Source organism: Mesoplodon densirostris, chromosome 2 (genome assembly GCF_025265405.1).
Source record: "Mesoplodon densirostris isolate mMesDen1 chromosome 2, mMesDen1 primary haplotype, whole genome shotgun sequence".
In the NCBI taxonomy this organism is placed as follows: Eukaryota; Metazoa; Chordata; class Mammalia; order Artiodactyla; family Ziphiidae; genus Mesoplodon; species Mesoplodon densirostris.
In genome coordinates, this window is record NC_082662.1 from 177,293,398 (window position 1) to 177,320,493 (window position 27,096).

The window sequence follows — 27,096 nt, forward strand, 5'->3', positions numbered from 1 at the left end:
CGAATAGCGGGGTGAGGGGGGGCAGGACATCAGGGAGAAGATGCTTTCATGGAGGAGGTCACCGGGGTCAGATGTCAGGGAGGGTGGAACAGCATGAGGACAGACACTGTACACCTGGAATGGTAATTAGAGGGTGACAGGTGACCTCTGCAGAAGCAGATTCTGTTCTTGTGGCAGAAATCATATTGTAATCCATTGAATGTGAGGAAGAAAAAAGAAGTGGAGGCTGGTTTGAGGCTTCCAAAATATAGCAATATCATAATGACTCAAAAAATCTTGGGACTGAAAGAATATCTTGTGTTTTTTTTTCCCCAGTCAGGATTTCCCTTTAACCATATTGCATTTTGAAAGAATTTCTGAGAAAGATTTCATGTAAAAGATTTTCTGGGAAGTCTTCCCCATTAAACAATTCCTTTCTCTCTTTATCTGTAAATGTCAGGTCAGTCTTTTACTGATCCCTGCAAGAACTGGATGCAAGTGGTTTGTTTTCCCACTTAGGTAATTTCTCTAGACCTTCTCCTTTTCCCAACCTGCAGTAAACCTCATCTACCCACCACCAGTGTGGCTTCCTTTACCTTCTCTTTTGTCTGCTACCTTAGCAGTCTCTCCAGCTTTGGCTTTGCTTTCTGTCTTTCCATTTGAGTCACAGCCTTGATAGTTTATAAATAATTATAAAATACTGAAATTAGTGTTGACATGGAGAGATAGCCATCCTGGGAGTAGACCATTCTGTGAGCATAAGATGTCTGGTGTTTGAGCCGGATCATGAAAGAGGAGAAGGGATTTGTTTGGTGTGTAAAGTGAGGAAAGACATTCCCAGAAAACAACAAGATGATGTACAAAGGAACAGAAGCTTAAATAACTTTGATATTTAAAAAAACTATATATGCACTCATATGATAGAGTAAACAAGATACACAAGAATTATTGAAAAGTGAGAAGAAATGACCAAAGGGTGGGAGGAAAAGCTGACTATAGTGTCACTAAGGCCAAAGAAGGTTACAAGATCACTGGTGTGGTGAGCAGTGTGCAAACCTCTGAGAGGTCACATGAATTTATAATTCAGAGATTCCTGGGTGACCCGATCAAGAGTTATTCTCAGTAGAGCAGTGGAAGTGGAAACTCCATTCACAGTGATCTGAAAACCCCCTATTGTGATTCCTCTGCTATACAATTTCCATACATTCTGAACTGGTTCATTATATACACAAAGGAAGCCTGCATCCCCTCAGGAAAATAGAATAAACATAGGGAAGGATGTTTTTATGACCACCATCCCCCTAGAAACCTTCCATTATACACCTTTTTTTCTACTCCCTCTGGAAACCTAGTGTTTTCCCTTGCTTGGTTCTTCTACAGATGATTTGATTTGAAAATGATTCCATAGTTTGGGTTTAAAAGATGACTTCCAAGACAATTAGTTGCTAAAAGAAAAATACTTGGCATTATAGAAACAGGCAAGTAAATGAAAACTTTCTTTTATTAAAGAAAATGTACCAGTGGCATGGAGCATTTGTCACACTTTACTCCCAGTGTTCTATGGGGCTCTGCAAAAAATTGTTACCCACGAGTCTTTGAAGAAGGATTTTTTTAAGCAAACAAGAGAAAGTCACTTTAAATTGTATCGAAGTATAGGACTGACTGCCTCGTGGGCATGGAATGCTATGTTGCCTTAATCTGGTTGGCTACAGTCTTGTGTCCATATCCTAAAGACCACCGCATTTTCAGATCACTGCACTCTAGTGTAGTTTTGTTCTGAAGACCTGTGGCTTCTTGTATGGAAACTATTAATTAGTACCTATTAGGTACAGATTATACCTGCCACTTTGTGACAATTGAACTGGGTGATTAGGATTTTTTTACTTTTCTGTATGTTATCTCCAATAAAAATTTTATTTTAACTTTTTTAGGTTATCTTTTTTGCTTTCCTATTTTGCTCTGGTCTCAATGGTAGGGAGCCTGGAAAATCCCATCCAGTATGCTTTACAACCGTACTATCTTTTATTACTACTTAAACTGTAAGCCCCTCCAGTGGTAACATAATTTGGCCACAAAATAATTAGCAGAAACGTAATTTTTTCAAAAGAAGCTGGCCAATTCATATTTTGATGAAAAAAACTGATCTGGTCTAAAATGAATAATAGTCTAGTCTCTACTTTTTTGGGTGTACTACTGGGTTGTTTTACAAGTCTGTGTGTGATTTTTTTTTCAAGATTTGAGGAAATAGTATTGCCCTTGTACTTTTTAATCCATAATTCACTTCCAATCTATAATATCACTGTGCTAACTGAAATAAAAACATAAGCACAGCAACTTAAATTTCCCCATAATAGGAGATAGCTGGATCAAGCAACTATTTGTCTATTTGTTTTTTGGTCAAATTGATTATGCCCAAATAAATTTCTGCTAAATTAATCTCAGCTCTCCTTTACATTTTCTGATATACTCATCCTCAAAACCCTGTTACTTTCCCCAACACTCCTGATGCCCTTGCCTATAATTCTTTCTGCCTTGCCCTGTGGATCCCATCTCCGGTCTATGCTAACCCACTTCCCTATGCCCTCAAGCTTTTCAATAAATACATTCTCTACCTTTTTTATTACAATTGAAGCTGCCTTCTCCTCGAGAGCACCACTTCCTTTGCTGTCTTACTGAGCAAAACATTTCAGTATTTCCCTGTATCACAGTGACCAGGGAGAGATTTGCATCATCTCATTTCTCCAATGTCACTTTCAAACCACTGTCAAATCGACCTTCTTTCAGTCTGAATATCTCTTTTGTGTCCCTCCTTATGTCCCAGACTTGCTGGTCATTCTCCCCATATTCATGATAGCCTTTGGCCGTGGTTCAGGCTTCCCTTCGACTATGTGTTCTGGCATAATTTTAGGTGATTTCATATACAGATGGGCAACCATCCCAATAGTTTGTCTTCACAGTTCTTTGACTCCTTCACCTTCACTGACCTTCACCCTTACACAATGTTAGCCACACCCTATAAAAACCTGTCGTCCAGACCTGCTCTGTGTTAATAATTCAGTAAGCTTAGACACCAATATCTCACCCTCTTAACTTTCTAGTCTACTAGTTCTCACATTCTTATTTTTACTGACCATAAGATTGATTCCCTAAAGATCTCAAGTCCAGGGATCCCTCAAGTTTTTCCTAATCTATTGTCTCCTTTTTGCCCTCACTTTTTCTCCTACTAATATGAGTCCCATGGTTGATTATTTTAATGACTCAAGTCCCTAACATCCACCATCCTGTCACATCTACATGGCCATGCCCCAAACCAGAATCCATTCAACTGCATCATATAACTTAGTGGTTAATTAGTTAAATCTGAATTCCCAACTCTACCTCTTACTTCCTCTGTGATCTTAGCCTATATTACTTAACCCCACAGCAACATGGGTATGTCCTCTGAAATAACAGAACTATCTCATCGGGTCACGTATAAGTTTAAATACATGAATACAGCTCAAGCACTTTGAACCATGCCTAATACAAAGAACACACTCAATAAATGCTAATTTTTTTTAAAGAGGTAGTATCATGTACTCATTGTGACTATGAGTTCTGGTCTAGACCATCACATACTAACACTGACCTTGGGTCCTTACTGAATCTCTCTGTGCATCATCAATGAATTGGGGATAACAGTCTCCCTTATAGGGTGGTATATGAGAATTAAGAGAGGTAATTCATGTAAGGGAATCAGAAGAACACTTGGCCCACAGTACGCCTCCAATGAATGTTAGTTAGCTCTTGTTACCATTATTCTGCATGCTTACGAGCTCAGGCTACTGCTAACTGCTGGAATAAATCCTATAACCAGGCAGGCTGGAGATACTACATATTTGTGGACTTCAAATCTACCTAATCCCTCCGAGCCCCTAAACAGCCCTCTGCCTATGCTTCTTCTCAGGTTTATTTTAGAAGATCAGTCAGGATACTGATGTCCTCAGACAGTAATTACTTCAACCTCCAACCATTGCTATACAAGTATCCATATACAATCCTACACTTGTTTTATTCCTTCCTCACTTAGGAGGCAAAATTCTCCTTCCATCTCTTTCAGCCTACAACTTTACGCTCATCATCACATCCTCTCCCACCTTTTCCAGGTCCACACTTATTTAGTTATTTCATCTCTCGTGTCTTTTCAAGTTTCTGCTGCAAGTCGTTCTTCTGTGAACAGGTACGAGCTTCTACTTTTATGAAAACCTTCCTCTAACCCTGCTTCCTCATCAAGCCTATAGATCTAATCAGCGGGAGGACGTATTTCCTATTCCTCATGTTTCCACTGGCCTCTCTCTGCCCTTCACTGTATCAAGGAACAAGGAGTGAGTTCTCAGTTTGGCACATCAGCAAAGGAGCTGGTCCAGCCTAGTTTAGCCCCCTCCTCCCATTTCTTGAAAGTCAGCCCGTCATTGGGAAAGCAAATATCCTTTACTTCCACTTGCTTTAAGATTCACAAGGATGGACTCAGTTTTCCTGCTTTGCTTATGATGGGGAAGAAGATGTAATTATAAAATTAAGTAGAAGCAAGTTTATTATTGCTTCAGATGCAAACTCCCAATACAGCTCTCATTGCTAATAAAACGAATACTGTTGATCTCCATCTATCTTTCTCTCAACTTGTTCTGAACTCGGGCAGGGAAAAGTGGGTTTAGGTATTGTGCTCTTCATCACCTCTCCCTTCCCAACTAAGTTTCCGCCCTGACTATTCCGGAACGGTGCTTTGGCAAACATCGTGCCTCACTTTTGCCATTAACTATATTGACATCTCAGATAGTGTTGAACATACCAATAAATAAAGCTTCAGTCTTATCATTTGGGACATAACAAGCCCACTTCTTTCACTGACATGAGCATTCATTAATTGAAAGAAACATTACTAGTTAGATCAAGAGTGAGCTGTCAAAGACATTTGTGTTCTTACAGCTGTCTCTTGATCTCAAATAATATGATCACAAGACAATGTGTAACTCCGTGTTGGACAGGATTCTGTTGTTTCAAAATTTCAGCTGATGCCTCAAAGGTGAAAATACTTAATAGACGACAAGTACCCAGCCTTACTCCTCTCTTTTCCTAACAAGGAGAACACATTGCCTAAAAGCTGCCCAGAAGTGCCCATGAAGGCTTGTTTGCCTTCCTGTGAGAGGGTCTTGCATATTAGACTTACGCCTTCTACCTCCTGATGTTTAAAGGAACTGATTAGCTAATTCACACAGGGATTAAAGGCTAATGATGCTGAATATGTTGTCTACTAGATACCTTCAAATAAGCAGAACTTTAGAGAAATGATTTCAGCCATCATTCAGGAAAATATTCTTGAGATAGGACCTTTCTCAGCCCCCTTCAAACCATACCATAAAGAGAAAGCATGGTTTCGAAGACAGCCAGATCTGAGTTTGAATTTCAGCTCCACCCTATCTACCTGTATAACTTGGTTTGATTTGGGACATAAGGAGCCTTTAAAATTGTTAGCTTCCCCTATGCCTTTTCATTGTATATAAGATTTGCCCTTTTAAAAACAACATCAAATATATTTTAGCAATATAGAGATCAGTTACTAAAAATTATTATAGCTTTAAAAATTGTTTTTTTAATAGTTTTTTTAATGCAAAGAAGAACTAGTAAATAACTGAGATTGGAATAAAAGCTTCCTTTCTTATTTTGAATCTAAAATTACTACAAATCAGAATCAGGACATGTGTATATACCATTCATTTATTAGTCAATTGATACTACTTATGAGCTTACTTTGGTACTAGAGATATTAAAACGACATGATTACTTTCTTTTATGAATTCACCTACATTAGGCCGAAGTAGATGTAACCATAATACCAATGGTAAATATTATATTAAAACATAGAGGGAGAAAAAAAGGAACAACTCTGCCTTGGAAGGTCAGGGAAAGCTCAACAATAATTTTAGCATTCTGATAATAGTTGACAGAGAAGTTGATTTCGGTATGGCTACATAATTAAGAATACAGGTAAGATAAATTGAATCATTTTAATGGTGTGAGTTCAAGAGTAATACAGATGGGCTTCCCTGGTGGCGCAGTGGTTGAGAGTCCGCCTGCCGATGCAGGGGACACGGGTTCGTGCCCCGGTTTGGGAGGATCCCACATGCCGCGGAGCGGCTGCGTCCGTGCGCCATGGCCACTGAGCCTGCGCATCCGGAGCCTGTGCTCCGCAACGGGAGAAGCCACAGCAGTGAGAAGCCCGCGTACCACAAAAAAAAAAAAAAAAAAAAAAGAGTAATACAGATGATCATAAGTTAACTTATGTACATAAAGCATAAATATAAATAATTAATAGGAGTACAACAAAATTATATTATCCTAATGATTACAGTTTATTTCAATGAGATATTAGAATTGAAATTATATGCATATGTATATATACATGGTTTAATTTAAAAGTAAATGGAAAATAAAGCCAAATAAATTTAAGAAAAAAAAATTGAAATTCAACTCATTAAGGAGACTAACAAACTAAGCATCTTGAAAACATAATTTTTCTCTAAACTAAGGAAGATTATATCCTTTTGGTAAATCTTTCTTTTCAGTACAATAATAGCTGTTAAGACGTGCAGCTTATTTATTTTAGGTCCAAGAGATATTCAAAGATTAAGATTTAAACATAAATTCTTTCCCTTTCCTCTCTTCTCCACACCTTCCTTCCATTTTCTCACCCTTTATTTTACTGTCTGTTGTGATACTGTGTGGATAACATAACTCAGTTTTGACTGAAATACTTCCATCTGTCAAAAGATACAGTAGATAGAAATGGCAATTGACAGGACTATTAGTTACACAGAAAACTTGCCACTTCATACTAAAATACTTAAAATCATGCTTGTCACACTGAAATGAAAGTAATTTTATATATATTTTAAAATTAAGAATTGTAATTCCTCTTTTGTTGTTTCTTTTGTGACTATAATAAATACATAAAATATTGAGGAAAATTTCTATGTCGTTTAAAATATTTATCTAATTTACATTGCATAAAATCTTAAGGTTATAGATGATTTCTTGTGTTGGGACTATACATTAAATTAAACTCAAAAGTTAGGAAATACTCATGCTCTTAATAGTGGTCTTAATGACCAAATCAGCTACATTAGACAATGATTCAGTATCTTAACCACTGACTTAGTTAAGAGTTCATTTTAAGGAAACATTTGAAAGTATAATTGCTCTCCCTATGTCCCTAGTTTTAATACTAAGTGTGTTTGATTATAGGATGCAAGGGTTGGGAAAAGAGGTATAGAGGAAGACTAAAGGAGGAAAGAGAAGGGAAGAAAGGAGATGAATTATACCAAAGCCTGAGAGTTTAAAATTTGGCCACCAGTTACTCAGTTGAAAGATTTCTGAAGTTTTCCAATCCACAAGAGTGAATTAAATATCAAGGATATAGAGAGAGCAGGGCTTATCTATATAAAGTTATTCTTCTCAGCTCACAGAAGAGCTAGGATGAACCATGAGCTGACAAACTCCACCTCTTCATAGTGCATCAGTTATAATAGCATCTAACTTGGAATTGGTCTCAATCTAAAGTATTTCTGAAATGTTCTGAAAACCAATAAGTAATCATAATAATAGGAATAAATCTTTAAATCTACAAAGTATTATATTACAGACCCAATTATTTCATCAGATCTAGTTAGAGCAATGGTATAACTTCCTTGTATTTCTAGGCTTTGGATTTCATTATATTATTAATAAAATTACTGATATCAAAAGGAACCCCTCAAAACTCTATCTTCTCTAATCAATGAAAAAATTGATAGGATTGATTGCAATTAACTTACCAGCAACATTAATGTATACAAAACCAATAGAAATAAGTATGTAGTAGTTAGCTGTCAATTATTTTTGTGTAAAATGTTTATATACAATGCAATTTAAAATATTTAAATGGAGGAACATTTTACATTGAGGTAGGAAATGGGAACTACTTTTGTTATACATTTTACTCTAATTCTTTTCTGACTTCAGTTTTTTCTATTAAAACTGTATTGAATACCATTTTAAAGTAAAAAATATACATATATATGTTTATGTTGTATATATAGTTATCTATAATATATATCTATATATGCATATAAAATTACTGGAAGAACATACACCAAATTTTTAACAGTGGTTATCTTTTGGATGGTCCAATATGAACAAATATTTTCTCCTGTGTTTATCTCTGCATTACCAGTTTTTGGTACTAAATACATTTTGTTTGTAATTAGAGAACAGTCCCAACATTACTTAAATGTTATTTTTAAAAAACTATATTGGAAATTTTACACAAGGCTGCATTTGTGTGTTTATATACATACATATACATATAAACACATACATGTACATATGTGTATGTATATAAAGGTTATTTTTTAATACCTAATGAGAACAAACTCTACTTCATAACCTAATACATTAAAAATTTACCCAGTCTACTGTATGGAAGTAAACTGACCCTGAGCTTATAAAATAAACTGTAAAAGAAATAAGAGAGAGAGAACTAAAGAAAACCAAGTGCTTCAATTTTAAAGATAGGACTAAAATAATAAGGTGTATTTAAATGTCTGAATGCTGGATTTAGTATCTGATAAGCAGATGATTATTTAGAGCACATTAAAATAAAAGTTAAAACTTATCTGAGCAAATTTAACCAGAGCAGCAGGGTTTGCACATAGTACAAAAATGTAGTCCAATCAGAGGTGAAATAACAGTGAAATTGATGAACTGTAACCTCTGGGCCCCTCATTTTGGTAGGCCCTTTCCAAGACACAGGGAGGGACCCTGGCAATGTGCTCACGTGGCTATGTTTTTTTTGTAAAATTTGCAAAAGTAAGATATCATTTAATTCCACTCTTTCTCTATACTGACTTATCCTCTGTCACACCTGGGTTGGGTGGTATGAGAGTGGCTGTGGACATGTTGCGGATCAAGTTAGGAAGAAGCAGAGGTGTTTATATATTTAATTTTAGTTGGATATATTTACGTACAGATTTATATATACATTTATAGATTTTTTTCTGGTACTTCCAAGTATACTTAAAATGTGTTAGCAATTTCAATGTAGGAATAACTTCCAGGAAAATTCCTGCACCCACTGTGCAGACTCTCCAGGAGTTACAAATAAAGGTGCAGATCTAGAGCCTGCATTGCAATACAAACATCCTAAGGGGTGTGGCTCTGGAAGTATGTGGGTAGTGGAAGAGAAACAGAGTTTGAGAGAGGGTGCAAACTGCCAGGATCTGGACTATGGAAAATCATTCCAAACTTCACATGTGTAAATTATAAATGGAGAATTTGATTCTCATCATTTCCATTACAAAATGGAAGCTCTCCCCTTTCAAAAATGAACTCAATAATGCAGCATAAGCAAATAGAAATACATCATTTAACTTCTTATAGTAATGAGAAATTTAGATCAACATTCCTAGAGAAAAGAGTGAATAAAATTTCCCTTCTCACTCCAGAAAATATAAAAAATTATTGTCAAATAAAGAAGCGATCAGAGAGTATGAAGCCAAAATATGGAGAACACATATTATAGAGCAGTCGGGCAGTCAATAAAACTACCGTTGTGTTTTTCTATTTTGACTTCTGGTATTTTTAGACATAAACATTTGAAATGTGTTTCAAATGATTTTTTTATACAGCAGGTTCTTATTAGTTATCTATTTTATACATATTAGTGTATATATGTCAATCCCAAACTTGCAATTCATCCCACCACCACCGCTTTCCCCCCTTGGTGTCCATAGGTTTGGTCTCTATATCTGTGTCTCTATTTCTGCCCTGCAAACTGGTTCATCTGTACCATTTTTCTAGGTTCCACCTATATGCATTAATATATGATATTTGTTTTGCTCTTTCTGACTTACTTCACTCTGTATGACAGTCTCCAGATCCATCCACGTCTCTACAAGTGACCCAATTTCATTCCCTTTTATGGCTGAGTAATATTCCATTGTATATATGTACCACATCTTCTTTATCTATTCATCTGTCGATGGGCATTTAGGTTGCTTCCATGACCTGGCTATTGTAAATAGTGCTACAATGAACATTGCGGTGTATGTGTCTTTTTGAATTATGGTTTTCTCTGGGTATATGCCCAGTAGTGGGATTGCTGGGTCATATGGTAATTCTATTTTTAGTTGTTTAAGGAACCTCCATACTGTTCTCCATAGTGGCTGTATCAATTTACATTCCCAGCAACAGTGCAAGAGGCTTCCCTTTTCTCCACGCCTTCTCCAGCATTTGTTGTTTGTAGATTTTCTGATGATGCCCAGTCTAACTGGTGTGAGATGATACCTCATTGTAGTTTTGATTTGCATTTCTCTAATATTAGTGATGTTGAGCAACTTTTCACATGCTTCTTCACCATCTGTATGTCTTCTTTGGAGAAACGTCTATTTAGGTCTTCTGACCATTTTTGGATTGGGTTGTTTGTTTTTCTAATATTGAGCTGCATGAGCTGTTTATATATTTTGGAGATTAATCCTTTCATTTGCAAACATTTTCTCCCATTCTTAGGGTTGTCTCTTCATCTTGTTTGTAGTTTCCTTTGCTTTGCAAAAGCTTTGAAGTTTCATTAGGTCCATTTGTTTACTTTTGTTTTTATTTCCATTTATCTAGGAGGTGGGTCAAAAAGGATCTTGCTGTGATTTATTTCAAAGAGTGTTCTTCCTATGTTTTCCTCTAAGAGTTTTACAGTGTCCGGTCTTACATTTAGGTCTCTAATCCATTTTGAGTTTATTTTTGTGTATGGTGTTAGGGAGTATTCTAATTTCATTCTTTTACATGTAGCTGTCCAGTTTTCCCAGTGCCACTTATTGAAGAGATTGTCTTTTCTCCATTGTATATCCTTGCCTCTTTTGTCATAGATTAGTTGACCATAGGTGCATGGGTTTATCTCTGGGCATTCTATCCAGTTCCATTGATCTGTATTTCTGTTTTTGTGCCAGTACCATATTGTCTTGATTACTGTAGCTTTGTAGTATAGTGTGAAGTCAGGGAGTCTGATTCCTCCAGCTCCGTTTTTTCCCCTCAAGACTGCTTTGGCTATTGGGGGTCTTTTGTGTCTCCATACAAATTTTAAGATTTTTTGTTCTAGTTCTGTAAAAACTGCCACTGGTAATCTGATAGGGATTGCATTGAATCTGTAGATTCCTTTGGGTAGTATAGTCATTTTCACAATCTTGATTCTTCCAATCCAAGAACATGGTATATCTCTCCATCTGTTTGTGTCATCTTTGATTTCTTTCATCAGTGTCATAGTTTTCTGAGTGCAGGTCTTTTACCTCCTTAGGTAGGTTTATTCCTAGGTATTTTATTGTTTTTGTTGCAGTAGTAAATGGGATTGTTTCCTTAATTTCTGTTTCTGATCTTTCGTTGTTAGTGTATAGGAATGCAAGAGATTTCTGTGCATTAATTCTGTATCCTGCAACTTTACCAAATTCATTGATTAGCTATAGTAGTTTTCTTGTAGCATTTTTAGGATTCTCTATGTATAGTATCATATCATCTGCAATAACAGTTTTACTTCTTCTCTTCCAATTTGTATTCCTTTTATTTCTTTTTCTTCTCTGGTTGCTGTGGCTAGGACTCCCAAAACTATGTTGAATAATAGTGGTGAGAGTGGACATCCTTGTCTCGTTCCTGATCTTAGAGGAAATGCTTTCAGTTTTTCACCACTGAGATTGATGTTTGCTGTGGGTTTGTCATATATGGCCTTTATTATGTTGAGGTAGGTTCCCTCTATGCCCATTTTCTGGAGAGTTTTTATCATAAATGGGTGTTGAATTTTGTCAAAAGCTTCTTCTGCATCTATTGAGATGATCATATGGTTTTTATTCTTCAATTTGTTAATATGGTGTATCGCATTGATTGATTTGCATATATTGTAGAATTCTTGCATCACTGAGATAAATCCCACTTGATCATGGTGTATGATCCTTTTAATGTGTTGTTGGATTCTGTTTGCTAGTATTTTGTTCAGGATTTTTGCATCTATATTTATCAGTGATATTGGTCTGTAATTTTCTTTTTTTTGTAGTATCTTTGTCTGGTTTTGGCATCAGGGTGATGGTGGCCTCATACAATGAGTTTGGCAGTCTTCCTTCCTCTGCAATTTTTTGGAAGAGTTTGAGAAGGATGGGTGTTAGCTCCTCTCTAAATGTTTGATAGAATTCCCCTGTGAAGCCATCTGGTCCTGGACTTTTGTTTGTTGGAAGATTTTAAATCACAGTTTCAATTTCAGTGCTTGTGATTGGTCTGTTCATATTTTCTATTTTTTCCTGATTCAGTCTTGGAAGGTTGTGCTTTTCTAAGAATTTGTCCATTCCTTCTAGGTTGTCCATTTTATTTTTTTGGCATAGAATTGTTTGTAGTAGTCTTTTATGATGCTTTGTATTTCTGCGGTGTCTGTTGTAACTTCTCCTTTTTCACTTCTAATTTTATTCATTTGAGTCTTCTCCCTCTTTTTCTTGATGAGTCTGGCTAAAGGTTTATCAATTTGTTTATCTTCTCAAAGACCTAGCTGTTAGTTTTATTGACCTTTGCTATTGTTTTCTTTGTTTCTATTTCATTTATTTCTGCTCTGATCTTTATGATTTCTTTCCTTCTACTAACTTTGGGTTTTGTTTGTTCTTCTTCCCCTAATTCCTTTAGGTGTAAGGTTAGATGGTTTATTTGAGATTTTTATTGTTTCTTGAGGTAGGCTTGTATTGCTAGAAACTTCCCTCTTAGAACTGCTTTTGCTGCATCCCATAGGTTTTGAATCATTGTGTTTTCATTGTCATTTGTCTCTAGGTATGTTTTGATTTCCTCTTTGATTTCTTCAGTGACCTGTTGGTTATTTAGTAATGTATAGTTTAGCCTCCATGTGTTTGTGTTTTTTACATATTTTTCCAGGTAATTGATTTCTAATCTCATAGCATTGCAGTTGGAAAAGATTCTTGATATGATTTCAATTTTCTTAAATTTACCAAGGCTTGATTTGTGACTCAGGATGTGATCTATCCTGGAGAATATTCTGTGCACATGTTGAAAAGAAAGTGTAATCTGCTGTTTTTGGGTCAAGTGTCATATAAATATCTATTAAATCTGTCTGGTCTATTGTGTCATTTAAAGCTTGTGTTTCCTTATTAATTTTCTGTCTGGATGATCTGTCCACTGGTGTAAGTGAGGTGGTATAGTCCTCCACTATTACTGTGTTACTGTTGATTTCCTCTTTTATTTCTGTTATCAGTTGCCTTATGTATTGAGGTGCTCCTATGTTGGGTACATATATATTTATAATTGTTGTGTCTTCTTCTTGGATTGATCCTTTGATCATTATGTAGTGTTCTTCCTTGTCTCTTGTAACATTCTTTATTTTAAAGTCTATTTTATCTGATACGAGTACTGCTACTTCAGCTTTATTTTGTTTTCCATTTGCATGGAATATGTTTTTCCACCCCCTCACTTTCAGTCTATATGTGTCCCTAGGTCTGCAGTGGGTCTCTTGTAGACAGCATATATATGGGTCTTGTTTTTGTATTCATTCAGCGAGCCTGTGTCTTTTTTTTTTTTTTTTTTTTTGAGGTACGCGGGCCTCTCACTGTTGTGGCCTTTCCCATTGTGGAGCACAGGCTCCGGACGCGCAGGCTCAGAGGTCATGGCTCATAGGGCCAGCCGCCTCGTGGCATGCGGGATCTTCCCGGACCAGGGCACGAACCCGCGTCCCCTGCATTGGCAGGCAGACTCCCAACCACTGCGCCACCAGGGAAGCCCGAGCCTGTGTCTTTTGGTTGGCGCATTTAACCTATTCACATTTAAGGTAATTATCAATATGTATATTCCTATGACCATTTTCTTAATTGTTTTTGGTTTGTTTTTGTAGGTCCTTTTCTTCTCTTGTGTTTCCCACTTAGAGAAGTTCCTTTAGCACTTGTTGTAGAGCTGGTTTGGTGGTGCTGAATTCTCTTAGCTTTTGCTTGTCTGTAAAGCTTTTGATTTCTCCATCCAATCTGAATGAGATACTTGCTGGTTAGGGTAATCTTGGTTGTAGGTTTTTCCCTTTCATCACTTTAAATATGTCATGCCACTACCTTGTGGCTTGTAGAGTCTCTGCTGAGAAATCAGCTGTTAACCTTATGGGAGTTCCTTTGTATTTTATTTGTCATTTTTCCCTTGTTGCTTTCAATAATTTTTTTGTCTTTAATTTTTGTCAGTTTGATGACTATGTGTCTTGGCATGTTTCTCCTTGGGTTTATCCTGTCTGGGACTCTCTGCGCTTCCTGGACTTGGGTGGCCATTTCCTTTCCCATGTTAGGGAAGTTTTCAACTATTGTCTCTGCAAATATTTTCTCAGGTACTTTCCTCTCTCTCTTCTCCTTCTGGGACCCCCATAATGTGAATGATGTTGCATTTAATGTTGTCCTGGAGGTCTCTTAGGCTGTCTTCATTTCTTTTCATTCTTTTTTCTTTATTCTGTTTGTGGCAGTGAATTCCACCATTCTTTCTTCCAGGTCACTTATCCGTTCTTCTGCCTCAGTTATTCTGCTATTGATTCCTTCTAGTGTAGTTTTCATTTCAGTTATTGTACTGTTCATCTCTGTTGGTTCTTTAATTCTTCTAGGTGTTTGTTCTGTAATTCTTCTACGTCTTTGTTAAATATTTCTTGCATCTTCTTGATCTTTGCCTCCATTCTTTTTCCGAGGTCCTGGATCATCTTCACTATCATTATTCAGAATTATTTTTCTGGAAGGTTGCCTATCTCCACTTCATTTAGTTGTTTTTCTGGGGTTTTATCTTGTTCCTTCATCTGGTACTTAGTCCTCTACCTTTTCATTTTGTCTGTCTTTCTGTAAATGTGGTTTTCCTTCCACAGCCTGCAGAATTGTAGTTCTTCTTGCTTCTGCTGTCTGCCCTCTCTGAAATGATTTTTGCTCATTATAAAAAATATTCCTTTTCTTGTATTTGTAACTTTGTATACTACCTTCTTAAAGGTGGATCCCCAAATTGTATGAGCTTCAAGAACCACAACACATGAATCGGCCTCAGGCCACATGTATAGGAGAGATTTACAGGGTGCTGGCTAAAGAAAAAAAATGTTAAATAACTTTTAAAATTTAGTATGTTGAAAAGAAAAATATAAATAAGAAAAGTAGCTAGGCACTTTTCTACTGAAGTGGTCTCTCTTTTAATTAATTTTGATTTTATTTTTGCCTCTGTCTGCATTTTTCCCTCTATTTCTTTGATGCATGATTGTTAAATGATGGCAATGAGAGAAGTGTGGAAAAGGGATTCATTTTGGGGACACAACAAGATATTTTCTTTAACCACTTCATCTGTCTCTTCAAAGAATACTGATAATGGATAATTTTATCCCTTTCATATATTACAGGATAATAAAAACTATAATGTTAAAGAGGAAAGAAATAAAATGTAAAAGTTAATAGCTAATTCATTCTCCATGGTAGTTCAGTCCCTGGCCTTTTCTGAACAGAGACTGCCAATAGTAACAAATTATGTGATGATTATGTGATATGGATAGTTCACTTGGGACTAAGAACAAATGACCAAACTTCAGGAACTGCCTCTTAAACTACGGATCCAAAGATCATAGGTCAGAACTTTATTCACTACATAATCTTCCTGAAAGAATAAACCTTCCAAGTGTCCAGAGGAAAAATGAGTACCAAACAATAGGATTTTAGTCACCAGAAAGATAATTGCTACTTTATAGAATATTGTGGGGATAAATAAAAGTGCTTTGTGCTATTCACAGGAACACACCATAGAAATCTACATTATGTCTGGCTTGTTTCACTCATTTATATGCAGGCTCTGGTTTTTCTCCATCTTTGTACATGAACTCACTTAGAATCAGTTTCTTATAATACTAAACCATTTCAGAGAAAGCGTAAAAAGAGAGTTCAATGAATTGCAGGTAACTCAAGGAGCAGTACATAATCAGAATCCTGGTGCTTTCAAGAAGGATAACTGGATGGTGATAAACCTAGAGAGAGAGAGAGAGAGAGACAGACAGACAGACAGATCATTCTAGAAATTAGGAAGGAACAAAATTAATGTTTTGAAGTGAAATAAGTGGTTTTAAAATGATCAAGAGGTCTAAAATGAACCCAAGAGAGTCCTTATAGGGGTATGTTTTAATATCAAACTTGAGTTTCCCAACCATTGCTGTGGTACACCATTGCCTAAGGACAATGCCTTATGAGAAGACTCCACAAAGATACTTTCCAAATAAACCATATATACGAAGACACATCACACACACACACACACACACACACACACACACACAGGCAGGTGCACCCTGAAAGGCTGCAGTTCTTCTGTTACTGCGGCACTTCAAATTAAAAGTGAGCAATCACATATTAAGTACTTAATATATGTAAGGCATAGGAATTTCCCACTTATGATACTGGAAAGATAGAGTTGAAAGCAATAAATGATTTGGAGGACTTACTATACTTCTTAATTTTTGCATTTTTTCATCTTATAAGATTTATCTTGTAAAGATGTTCTCCATACCAGCAGACTACCACTTAATTTTTGGTATATCAATTTTACTTTTTAAAATGAAGGGATTTTCCTTCTGTATACAAATGGGATTTCATATAATTTTCAAAACAAAGTAGTTGAAGCCATTTGTTTCTCTAAAAAATAAAGTAATTAAAAATAAAGTTTTGTCAATATTAATCAGAGTATGGAGCCTTTTGAAAGAATCATAAATAACTGAAAGTTGTTATCTCAGAGTTGATAAGAAAATTTTAACTATCCACTAAAGGAAAAACATTAAAAATCTATTATATAAAGATGACATGAAAAATATTTCCACAAAATATGTATTTTAATAAATTATATAATTTTTCATTTTAGTTTTAATTTGAATATGTATAAGCTATTAAATTCCATAACTAAAGTAAAATGTACATAGTTTTAATACACTGAGTTATAAGTATATCTTATATTTATTTATCCTTTTTATTGACATTAAAATTTTAAAAAACAGGGTAACATTTTCACTAATTAGGAAACTATTAATGTGTGTAATTTTATATAATAACCTATATTTCTAAATATTAAGTTTTCTGAATAGATCTTGAGTTTTACATTTGTATCTGCAAATTTGTTGATCTCCAGGAGGATACTTAAAAATTCTGGCAACATTTCAGAGGCAATATCTTTTAATGAATCCAACAATAGGCCTTTGCATATATCCGCCAGTAGGTGGAGCAGACAACATAATTTACTACCCAAGAACAAGGACGAGGGAATGAAAGTATGTTTATTTGGAATAAAACAAATCTGCAAATGAGATTTTCTTCAAAGGGAATATGTCCTATATGTGTTAGATTTAGTTTGACTGGTTACTGAATCAAAATAAATAACTATTAAATAATCAATCTTTGCAGAAAGATAAATTAAATTTACGAATGGAAGCAGAGTTTGCATTTTACTTATTCAAATCAACTAAAATTAGCTTTGTTTTCACAAAACTTTTACAGGGACAGAGACTTTTTGATGTGTTCATTTAATAAGGGCGCTAAACCAATCCTGTTTTACAGGTGATGGGGTGCATAACAAATAGTATTTTCTGGGAAATATAATTGACTAATCTTATTATGTCTGTAGCAACAAATTAACCTTATTACTACTAGTAAATGGTGATTGATTATTTATGCAAATAAGTTACCATGTTCAGCTTTCTGATTGAAATAAACATATACAAAAGGTGCTTTAATATGACTTGAACTTTTTAATTAATAAAACCCTGAGGGGTCTATTAATTCACTCATTGCAATATTAGTTATTTACTTGTGTAATTCCTATTAATGCTAATACATTTGCTTGCATAAAAATGAGATAATTATTATCACTAAAAATTAATAATAGATTTTAAGATATACATTAGATTTATACTAAAAAAAGGCTTAAAACTGACTTTAAAACTATGCTGTCAGCATGAGTATGTCAGTATATCAGCATAATCATCCTAAAATTAATACATTAAAAAACACATGACTTCATTTATTATCTGTATATGAATTCACATATTCACAATCTTAACTTATAAAATTCTTCACCTTTTCTTATGCATTTATTTGTCTTTAATGTTTTATTTCAACTCATCTAAATTAAGCTATATTAGAACTATGAAAATTAGTATTCTAGAAACTACATTAACATCATTCCTAAATTATTGAGATCACCAATAAAATAGTGTTTTTCTCCTGTCTAACAATGCTGTTAGAATTATTCCATTTAAGCAGCTCAAGAAAACTTTTCTCATCCTCATATACTTCTTAAAAAATTACTTAGGTTTGAATAGTTTTTCAGTAAATTTTAAAATATCTGCACAAATTGAGAATTAAAACTTACACAAGCCTTTCAATATAAAGAAGTTCATATTTTGCATTTATTTTGTACTTAATGTGTATTTAATATAATTTGAAAACAAAACTCTAACAGAAAGCAATGCAATTAATCTATAAACATATGACTTAAGAATATTTTTAAAACTGCAGCTTCATTTCTTCTCAATAGCCAAGTCATTCTGAAAAAATCATTAACAATACTTGAAATGAAATATGTATCTGTCATTCTCTGACTCTTGCTTAGGTTTGGAAAATTATTTAAAGATTTTTATTAAAATAAAATAGTAAATGGAATCAGCAAAACCATAAATAAAGGTTGTTAATTCCAGTGAGACTGCCTATATAAGCTGTAACAGAAAGTTGGCAATTTCCTTCCAGCCCCCCCAAAAATTGTCTGGCATTAGACTGAAATTAGATGGAATGCTTCTTGTGGTTAAGGAGCATAATATACATTTGTATGACCTGATCCTAGTCCTAGCACAGTAGCAGAAAGATTGTAGGTACTCAAAAATATGTTATTTGGAGTAATTAACTGATGAATTTTAAAGTTAAGATTTATATTCACTCTATTTAGTAAATATCAGTGTCGCATATTTTTGTGTAGGTGAAGTTGCTTTATAATTGTACCTATAATATCAGTTTTAAAATTCGACTTTTTAATTTCATGATGAAAAGCACCAATTTAAAGCTAAGTAAAGCAAATCTGGTGGATATAAGGAACAAAACATTTAAAATTTCCAGTACCATCCTGTTAGTACAAGCAATCCCTTGACCAAAGTAAACAGATGAGACCAGGATGATGCCACTATTCTATTTTATCATGAAAGAAAGAAAAGGAAGGAAGGAAGGATGGATGGAAGGGAGGGAGGGAGGGAGGGAGAAAAGAAAGAATGGAAAAAGAAAGCCTCCCTCAGGAACAAAAGTGTGCCCATAATTTCAAAGGGCTGTCCCTTTTATCTCTAGTTAATTGTGATCAAATATTAAAGATCACTGTGACAAAATACACCAACTTGCAAGATTCAAATGAAAACCCCTGACATTTTAATAATATTCCTCTTTGAGGGAGGTGATTTAAAAACATCATTTCCTCTGTATTGCCCTCAGGTCTGTGAAGCCAGGTGTGAAATGTAGGGTAGGCAACACCATTATGAAGATTTCTAACTAATTTTCTTTAATAACTAAAGAAAAGCAAAGAAAGGAAATGAGAAAATGAATGCTTCCAACAGCTAAGACAAATTGAAGAACATGAAAGTGTAGAATCTTAGTTTATCCTTGACAGGTTAAATTCTAATAATATGATTGTTATCATTTACTGAATGCTCTCTAAGGGCCTGGCAATATTTTAAATACATTAGATTTAGTCCTCACAATGTTCTCTCAAGGTGCAGAGGGAAACAGAGGCTCAGACGATTCTAGGTAATCTCCTAATACCTTACCCTAAGTGAGAGAGCTTGCATGCCAACTTAGCTCTGACTGATGTAAATGTTCACACTCTTTCTACTGTACCATAGCGCCTCAAAAAAGAAACATTTTATTGGATGCCAGGAAGTTCTGGTGACAAGTGATCACTAAACTAAAATTTATATACACTGATATTACTAGCAGCCAACGTGGGATAAACAGGAGAAAAATGAGATACTGGGGCTTCCCTGGTGGCGCAGTGGTTGAGAGTCCGCCTTCTGATGCAGGGGACACGGGTTCGTGCCCCGGTCCGGGAAGATCCCACATGCCGCAGAGCAGCTGGGCCCGTGAGCCACGGCCGCTGAGCCTGTGCGTCCGGAGCCTGTGCTCCGCAACGGGAGAGGCCACAGCAGTGAGAGGCCCACGTACCGCAAAAAAAAAAAAAAAAAAAAAGAGAGATACTGCATTGACAGCATGCATTGTTAATACAAACATACCTAAAACATAATGGTAATATTGCTTGAAAATTCGTTAAGGTCCATGAGCCAAGTCACATGGTCAGGTTTGTGAAATAATTCGTTAAACCAGGCACTTAAATGAAAAACCGAAATGAAATCAAAATACTTTAAAAAATAATGTATATAAAATATCTATCATACTCTCTGATACATGGTAAGCACTCTGTGGATATGTGCTATTATATTATTTTTATTAGTAAAACATCCAAGTTTTTATGGTCTTTCTAAATTATTCCACTATACACCCAATAACTAAATAACCCTGGATAAAACAGAATTAACAGATGTTTCAGTTAAATCTGATTTCACCTTTTTTTTTTTTTTTTTTAACAAGGGCTTTCTCTAGTTGTGGCAAGCGGGGGACACTCTTCATCGCAGCACGCGGGCCCCTCACTGTTGCGGCCTCTCCCACTGCAGACCACAGGCTCCGGACGCACAGGCTCAGCGGCCATGGCCCACTAGGCCCAGCCGCTCCGCGGCATGTGGGATCCCCCCAGACCAGGGCTCGAACCCATGTCCCCCGCACTAGCAGGCAGACTCCCAACCACTGCGCCACCAGGGAAGCCCCTGATTTCACCATTTTTAAGATTGCTTTCTCTATCACACTACCAATCATAAGTATAAACCACACAATTAGAACTCAGATTAAGTTTCAAAGTATAAAGAGAGTTCAAAGTTATCACAGAAAAAACTGTCCCCAAGAATTATTACTAGGTTTAAAGAATTACAAGATATATTTATAGCCCCCCTTAGTTTCATCAAAATTGAAATTACTAGTGACTAAAGTTTGAAAAAAATGTTTTGCTAAAAAGAATCCTTGATCTGTAATTCTCTATCTTTAAAATGTAGCCCACTAATCAAACGACTAAAACATTTACATTGTTATGGATTTTATAATAAAAAGTGAAAATACTTTTACCTTTTATTTTTAAAACTCTCTTTAAATTATTACCTAAGCATATTTAGAGTTGAAAGACCTCAGTTTGAATACCAGAGCTATTACTACTAGTTTTGTGCCTATGACCAGTCACATAATTATCTGAGTTTCAGTTTCCTTGCCTGTTAAATAAAGACAATTCAGCTACCCAAATCCAAGTAAATATTACGATAGTCATCATTATTATCATTTCAACTACCAAATAGAAGCTAGAGGTACAGGAGGCCTGTTTTCCAAACTTACATGGCCAGCCCAGTACTTAATATGGTTTCAACTTTGGATGCCTCTAAGGAAGACATTCAGTCTCAGCTCTCACCCTCTCCCACTGGGACTTCACTTGCCCCTCCCTGTCGGAAGACATCTGCATATGCGACTCAGCTAGAACTCTAAGACTGGACTTGAAGTCTAGGAGAGAGAATAAAAACCAAGAAATAGCTAGTTTCCAGCCTCAAGCTCAAGTAACAAAACACATCTCATCCCCCAAATTCATGCTTTTTTAAACCGTATTTCTTTGTGAGCAGAATATTCGACATGCAATTCTTTTTCTTAGCAACCATGACAAGATCTGAAGCAGTAAAATCTTCCCACGTATCAGAAAAGAAATTTCTAAGTATTCCAAATCCCACATTTATATTTCTATACGAAGATGCAACTGCTCAAGCAGTATGTTTAAAAGCTATACATGAAAACTTGCCTCGGAATTTATTAGATTAATAGAATAAAAAGGATGCAAGAATGGTTTTAATCTCAACATTCACTTGATTAACAGAGAAAACATGAAAGTGACCTCAGCTTAATAACTTCTTAGTTCTTGATCAATTCACAACACAACAATAAGCCACTCAGGCTGGATTTGGAAAAGAAGGTTATGCCCTTTGTGGCGGATCGCAGTGCTGACTTGGACCTTTCTGCCAGCCTCGCCTGGCTGCCTCTATGAAGCTGCTGTCAGACCAGCCGGGGTGCCTGCGTGCACCTACACAGCAGCACGGAACTGAACTCGAAGTAGTGCCTTTGTGATATCTTTTCAACAAGTCATGTCCCATTCAGCCTGCTAGTTTATCTCTGTCAGGCTGGGTGCCCAAGTGGCTTCCGCGAGCTGTCAGGGACAGGTAGACCAACCTGCTTTGTGCTGAGGAGGTAATGCATCTTTCGGGCTTGGTAATCTCTTTTCTTCTCCTCCCTTTCCAGGTCGGCCTTCTTCTCTTCCCTTTCTTTCATCTCTGCAAACTCCTCCAGAGCCTTCCTGCAGGAATCAGTTTGCGGTTATTCATGATACGAAAAATCTGCTAACCTTTTAATTCTTTCACTGATGAGAATCAAGTAAGTTTTTGAGGGGTAACCATTGTCCACATCCATCAAAATCAGTGGTGGAATCGAACTTACCGGCACATTCTAGGGGAATCTGCAATCTTTAAAAAGCATTTAAGTGATTTTTCAGTGGTGAAATTTTGAAAATCAAGTATCTACATATTATAATCAGTTCAATAGCTGAGGAACTGTATCAAATGCAAAGTAAGTTAATTACTATGCTATCATTTTCTTTGGCTATTTTGGACTTAGTTAAATATCCTAAGAAAACAACTGGGCTATTGATTTCCTTTAAATTTGGTATTTACCAAGTTCTCATTGTTTACTTTACACACTAACAGGCTAATTTAAAAAGTGTGATGGGTTTTTACACATATACTTAATTTATTCTAAGTTTACTTCAGTTAAACAGTTTAAATAATATCAACAAGATTACATATATTATCCTGTACTTGAAAGGTTGACATTTTGTTCAATTATATCGATAATTAGAATAAAAGCCAAATTGGGTGCATAAGTTCACAATTTTCTAAGTGTAATAAATTCCATTAAAATAATGAAATTTTCATCACTTATGTGTATGTATTTTAAAAATTTAAACAAAAAAATCACCTCTTAAAATATACTTTGTGACAAATACCTGCTAAATAGAATATTATCAAGTTATGGAAGAATAAATCCTTTATTTTCATAGAACAAGTTTAACCACTCATGTTAAAATAATGTTTTGAAATTGTACTTTATGCTTTTAAAAAACAGATATGTAACTTAGTGTCTAGTTCTATAAGTACAATTTTAAGTAAAGCATCTGGGCACATACCTCAAAGATAGCAGGGGAAAGTAGAGGGGAGAATTCCAAAAATTAAAAAAAAAAAAAAAAAGATTCTCATTTCTACTTCAATGACTGGAAATATTTTTGTTGCAATTTTCTGTTAAAGGCTACTAATACAATACTTCATACAAGGTTACTTATGAAACACTCTGACGTTTAAAAATCACCATGCTCTGCTATTGCAGCAGAGCTATTTTTTCCAACATAAGATTAAATTGCAAAATAAATGAATTACGTGGAGTGGCATGGCCCTCATTTTGCCACCCTTCTCTTGAAAATTGCTTATTAATATGAAAAAAGGAGTCAGAAAATAGCCTGTTCTACTTTATGCATAGTATTTTGGGGGCTTCTGCACCCACGGAGCTGGGCTGGCTGCACATTTAGATTGTGCTGGCAGGCTGGTACAATGACCTTTCTGACCTGCATCTCAAGGCTATTATTAATCGCTAAGTAACCTGGTAAAGCCAAACAAATTTGTTTCCATTGAAAGGATCTCTATCTGTGTCTGAGAATTTGTTCTGTACCAAACAAACCTCATTAACTGTGTCCATTTTTGACAAAGAACCAGGAGTTAGAGGGATTGGTGACCTTTCTTTGTCCTTAGGTACAAATTCCAAGGCAGTTACATATGAATAAATGAGAATTTTTACCAGGAAAAGTAACAATCATATGTTACATAAGGAAGTGAATACGTCATTTTCACCTTTACTTTTGATATTATGTAAAAAATAAATATCTCTTCTCTAATTCCTCTTATAAGTCTTTAAGATAATTTAAAATAACCAATGAACTGCCGCTATAAGGATAATTACTCAGATATGCATGTATCCAATTTTATGTTACTCCAAAGATAAGGACAGGAATTTTCCGAGTAATCAAAAAAATTAAAAAACACATCTACAAAGAAGTTTGTATTCTATAAATAATTTAATGAATATGAAGAGATCTTACATAAGAAAGAAAAAAGGCCCAATAAAATTGAACACATACATGAACAGGCAAGGTACAAAGAAGTAAATAGGACTTGGATACAAAATGAGGGTGGAAATTACTTGAAGTAGTAAAAACCATCCATCTTCAGGATACGGAAATACAAAATTAAAACAATGTGTACTTGGGGAGCTTGACAAGGAGAGTTAAAACTGAGAGAGATGTAAAAGAATGTCAGTTTCCAGTATATAAAGAAAACACAGAGTAAGTCTAGAAGGAACTGGGAAGCCCTACAAATAAATCCAAGAAATTTGACAAAACCCTAGAAAAACTAATCTGGGGTAATCTCAAACAACAAAAATAATTAATTTAGTCAATTCATATAATTATTGAAAAAAAATCAATCTAAGGTTCCTAGCTGATTTATTGCCCTACTTGAGAGTATACAGTTGTATTGAACACCACAATTATATTTATGTTAAATATTCTTTGTCAAATAACCAAGTAGGAAGAGCTGAATAAATTATTTATCCTTGATATACAGGTTTTTGTTATAGCAATCTAGATGAAGATATGGCTCAATGTAAAGGATGCAGTAAAAAATTATGATCCCATTAAGATTAAAAGCTGGAAACCATTGTAACTAGGGTTCCCTGCAAAAATATAAAATTTACCTATTTTTTAATCCAGCAATTTTTAAAATGCTTTTTAAACAATTAAAAATTTCTCCAAATAGTTTCAGGTTGTTATGAATATTTTTTTTAAATTTCAGGTGTATTGACTTATTTCTATCTTCAAGAAAAATCCTGTGATATATATGGGATAGGTATAATTAATTAACCTATTTTACAAATATGAAAACACATAAAGAGATGAAATGACCCATTCTGAATAACAAATCAGTTAATGGTAGAAATGGAATTAGAATCCCTAGATTTGCAGATTCTCTAACCACAGACCTGGCTATAGTCATGCTGATACAAGAAATACTATGCAGAAGCTACTTTTATTGAAGGAACCATGCATATTTTCTTTTATCTTATGATCCTGTTTCCTATTATATAGTTAGAGAAACAAGGATAAGTCCCCAGACTTTCTGTACCAGTTTTTATATATACAAAACATTTTGTGATATTACTTTTAAAATAAAGGCAAAAATTACTGAAACTATGTAAAGCTTTACATATTTGAATATATTTTGCTAATGATATCTATAATGATAATAAAATATTTACATATTCTACTCGTGATAACAATAATAAAAATAATAATAGCCACTTGGAGGCAATATCGTAGACCAGTTAAACAACATAGACTCTGAAATTACACCTGATTATAAAATCTCTGCTGGGCTACTTACTAGCTGTTTAATCTTTGAGCCTCAATATCCTCATCTGTAAAATGCAAATATATTATCAGCATTTGTATCTTCTTCATCAAGCTATTGTGAGGATTGAAGAGATTAATCTATGTAAAGTGCTTAGAGTAGTGGCTGGCACATAGTAAGGTGCTACATTAGAGACTGTTTCCTGTGAGCTGCGTACTAGGTTACTTGCTTTATCTACATAACTGAATAGGAATCTTTTATGCTTTCTTAAATCCCGTCAATGATCTTCTCCTTTCTCTCTCCACTAGTGTGCACTTTACGGATGAGATTTCCCACAAGGCAGAGCAAGAAATCTGGCTTCCTAAGAGGCAGGAAGCATGGGGTGAACCTTGACCAGTGGGAAACGGAAGACAGAAGAGATTCATGCAAATGAATTTCCCTTTTTTACTGTCTTTCACATACTGCTTTGAGAGGTCTCCTTGCAGATTGGGAGAAAACCTATGTGGCTAACAAAAGAATGCACACCTGCTCCACTAGGCTGAGTCACTCTGGAACGTGATGTGAAGCAGTGGTCCAGGGCTGCAGGAGGTCATCCTATCACATCCTCCCTATAGGACCAAAGCACCCAATACAGCTGCCCTGACTGTTGGTGGCTGACAGCTCAAGCTACATCCCACTGGAGAAAATCAGCTGCCCCACCCCAGGTTTTGTCACCCTCTCCCCCAGTCTGCATCCAATGACTGGTGGTTGAAGGAATACACAGGCCCAGAGCCTCTGTGTCAATCTAGAGCTACTCTCAAGGCCCATCCAAAGCCCAGAGCTTCCTGAGATTGGCTGAGATTTCCGATGAGGCTCATCTCCTCCCTCTGCTTTCCTCTTCCACTCCCTTAGAGATGTTATTCCCCAAACGCTCCCCAATGACACTCACGAACCAAATCACTGTCTCAGAGTCTGTTTCCATCTCTGACACTTCACTCCCTCACCCTCGTTGTCCTGAGCTAGAACCACCCAAATAAAGGATTGGCAGTTTAATCCTTGACTTACGTTTTGTTTCCAAGAACTTCCTGGCTAAGACATCTACAATACCTCATTTAATCCTTTCACAGTCCTGTGATGCAGATATTACCCACACCCATATCACAGAGGTGAGATCTCTGCCCAAACTCTCAAACTAGAAAGTGGCAGAGTTAGAATTTGAATCTAGGTCTGACACCAAAATCCATGCCTTTAAGCACAATACTATACTCATACCATAAATTTTGCCCAAACCAATATTTTATTTAGATAACGATAGACCTTTTTCCTGTAACTTTGAATATTGTAGTATCCATATTATTTTCCCAAAGTCCTCAAAAGGGAAAAGCTGCTTTGTTTTGGAAAAGTTTAAATGAACTATCGCTACTCTTCTTCATCATCAGATCACTAAAGCG

General features: G+C 35.5%; 1 protein-coding gene across 1 annotated transcript in view; it reads right to left on the reverse strand.

Annotated features, from left to right (window-relative positions):
* The window catches only part of SPATA17 (spermatogenesis associated 17), a 172,162-nt gene that overhangs the window by 76,648 nt on the left and 68,418 nt on the right, over nt 1-27,096 (reverse strand). Inside the window, exon 6 of the mRNA XM_060088662.1 lies at nt 22,389-22,512. Within this exon, the coding sequence (XP_059944645.1) occupies nt 22,389-22,512 (124 nt within the window). The remainder of the gene's footprint in view (nt 1-22,388; nt 22,513-27,096) is intronic.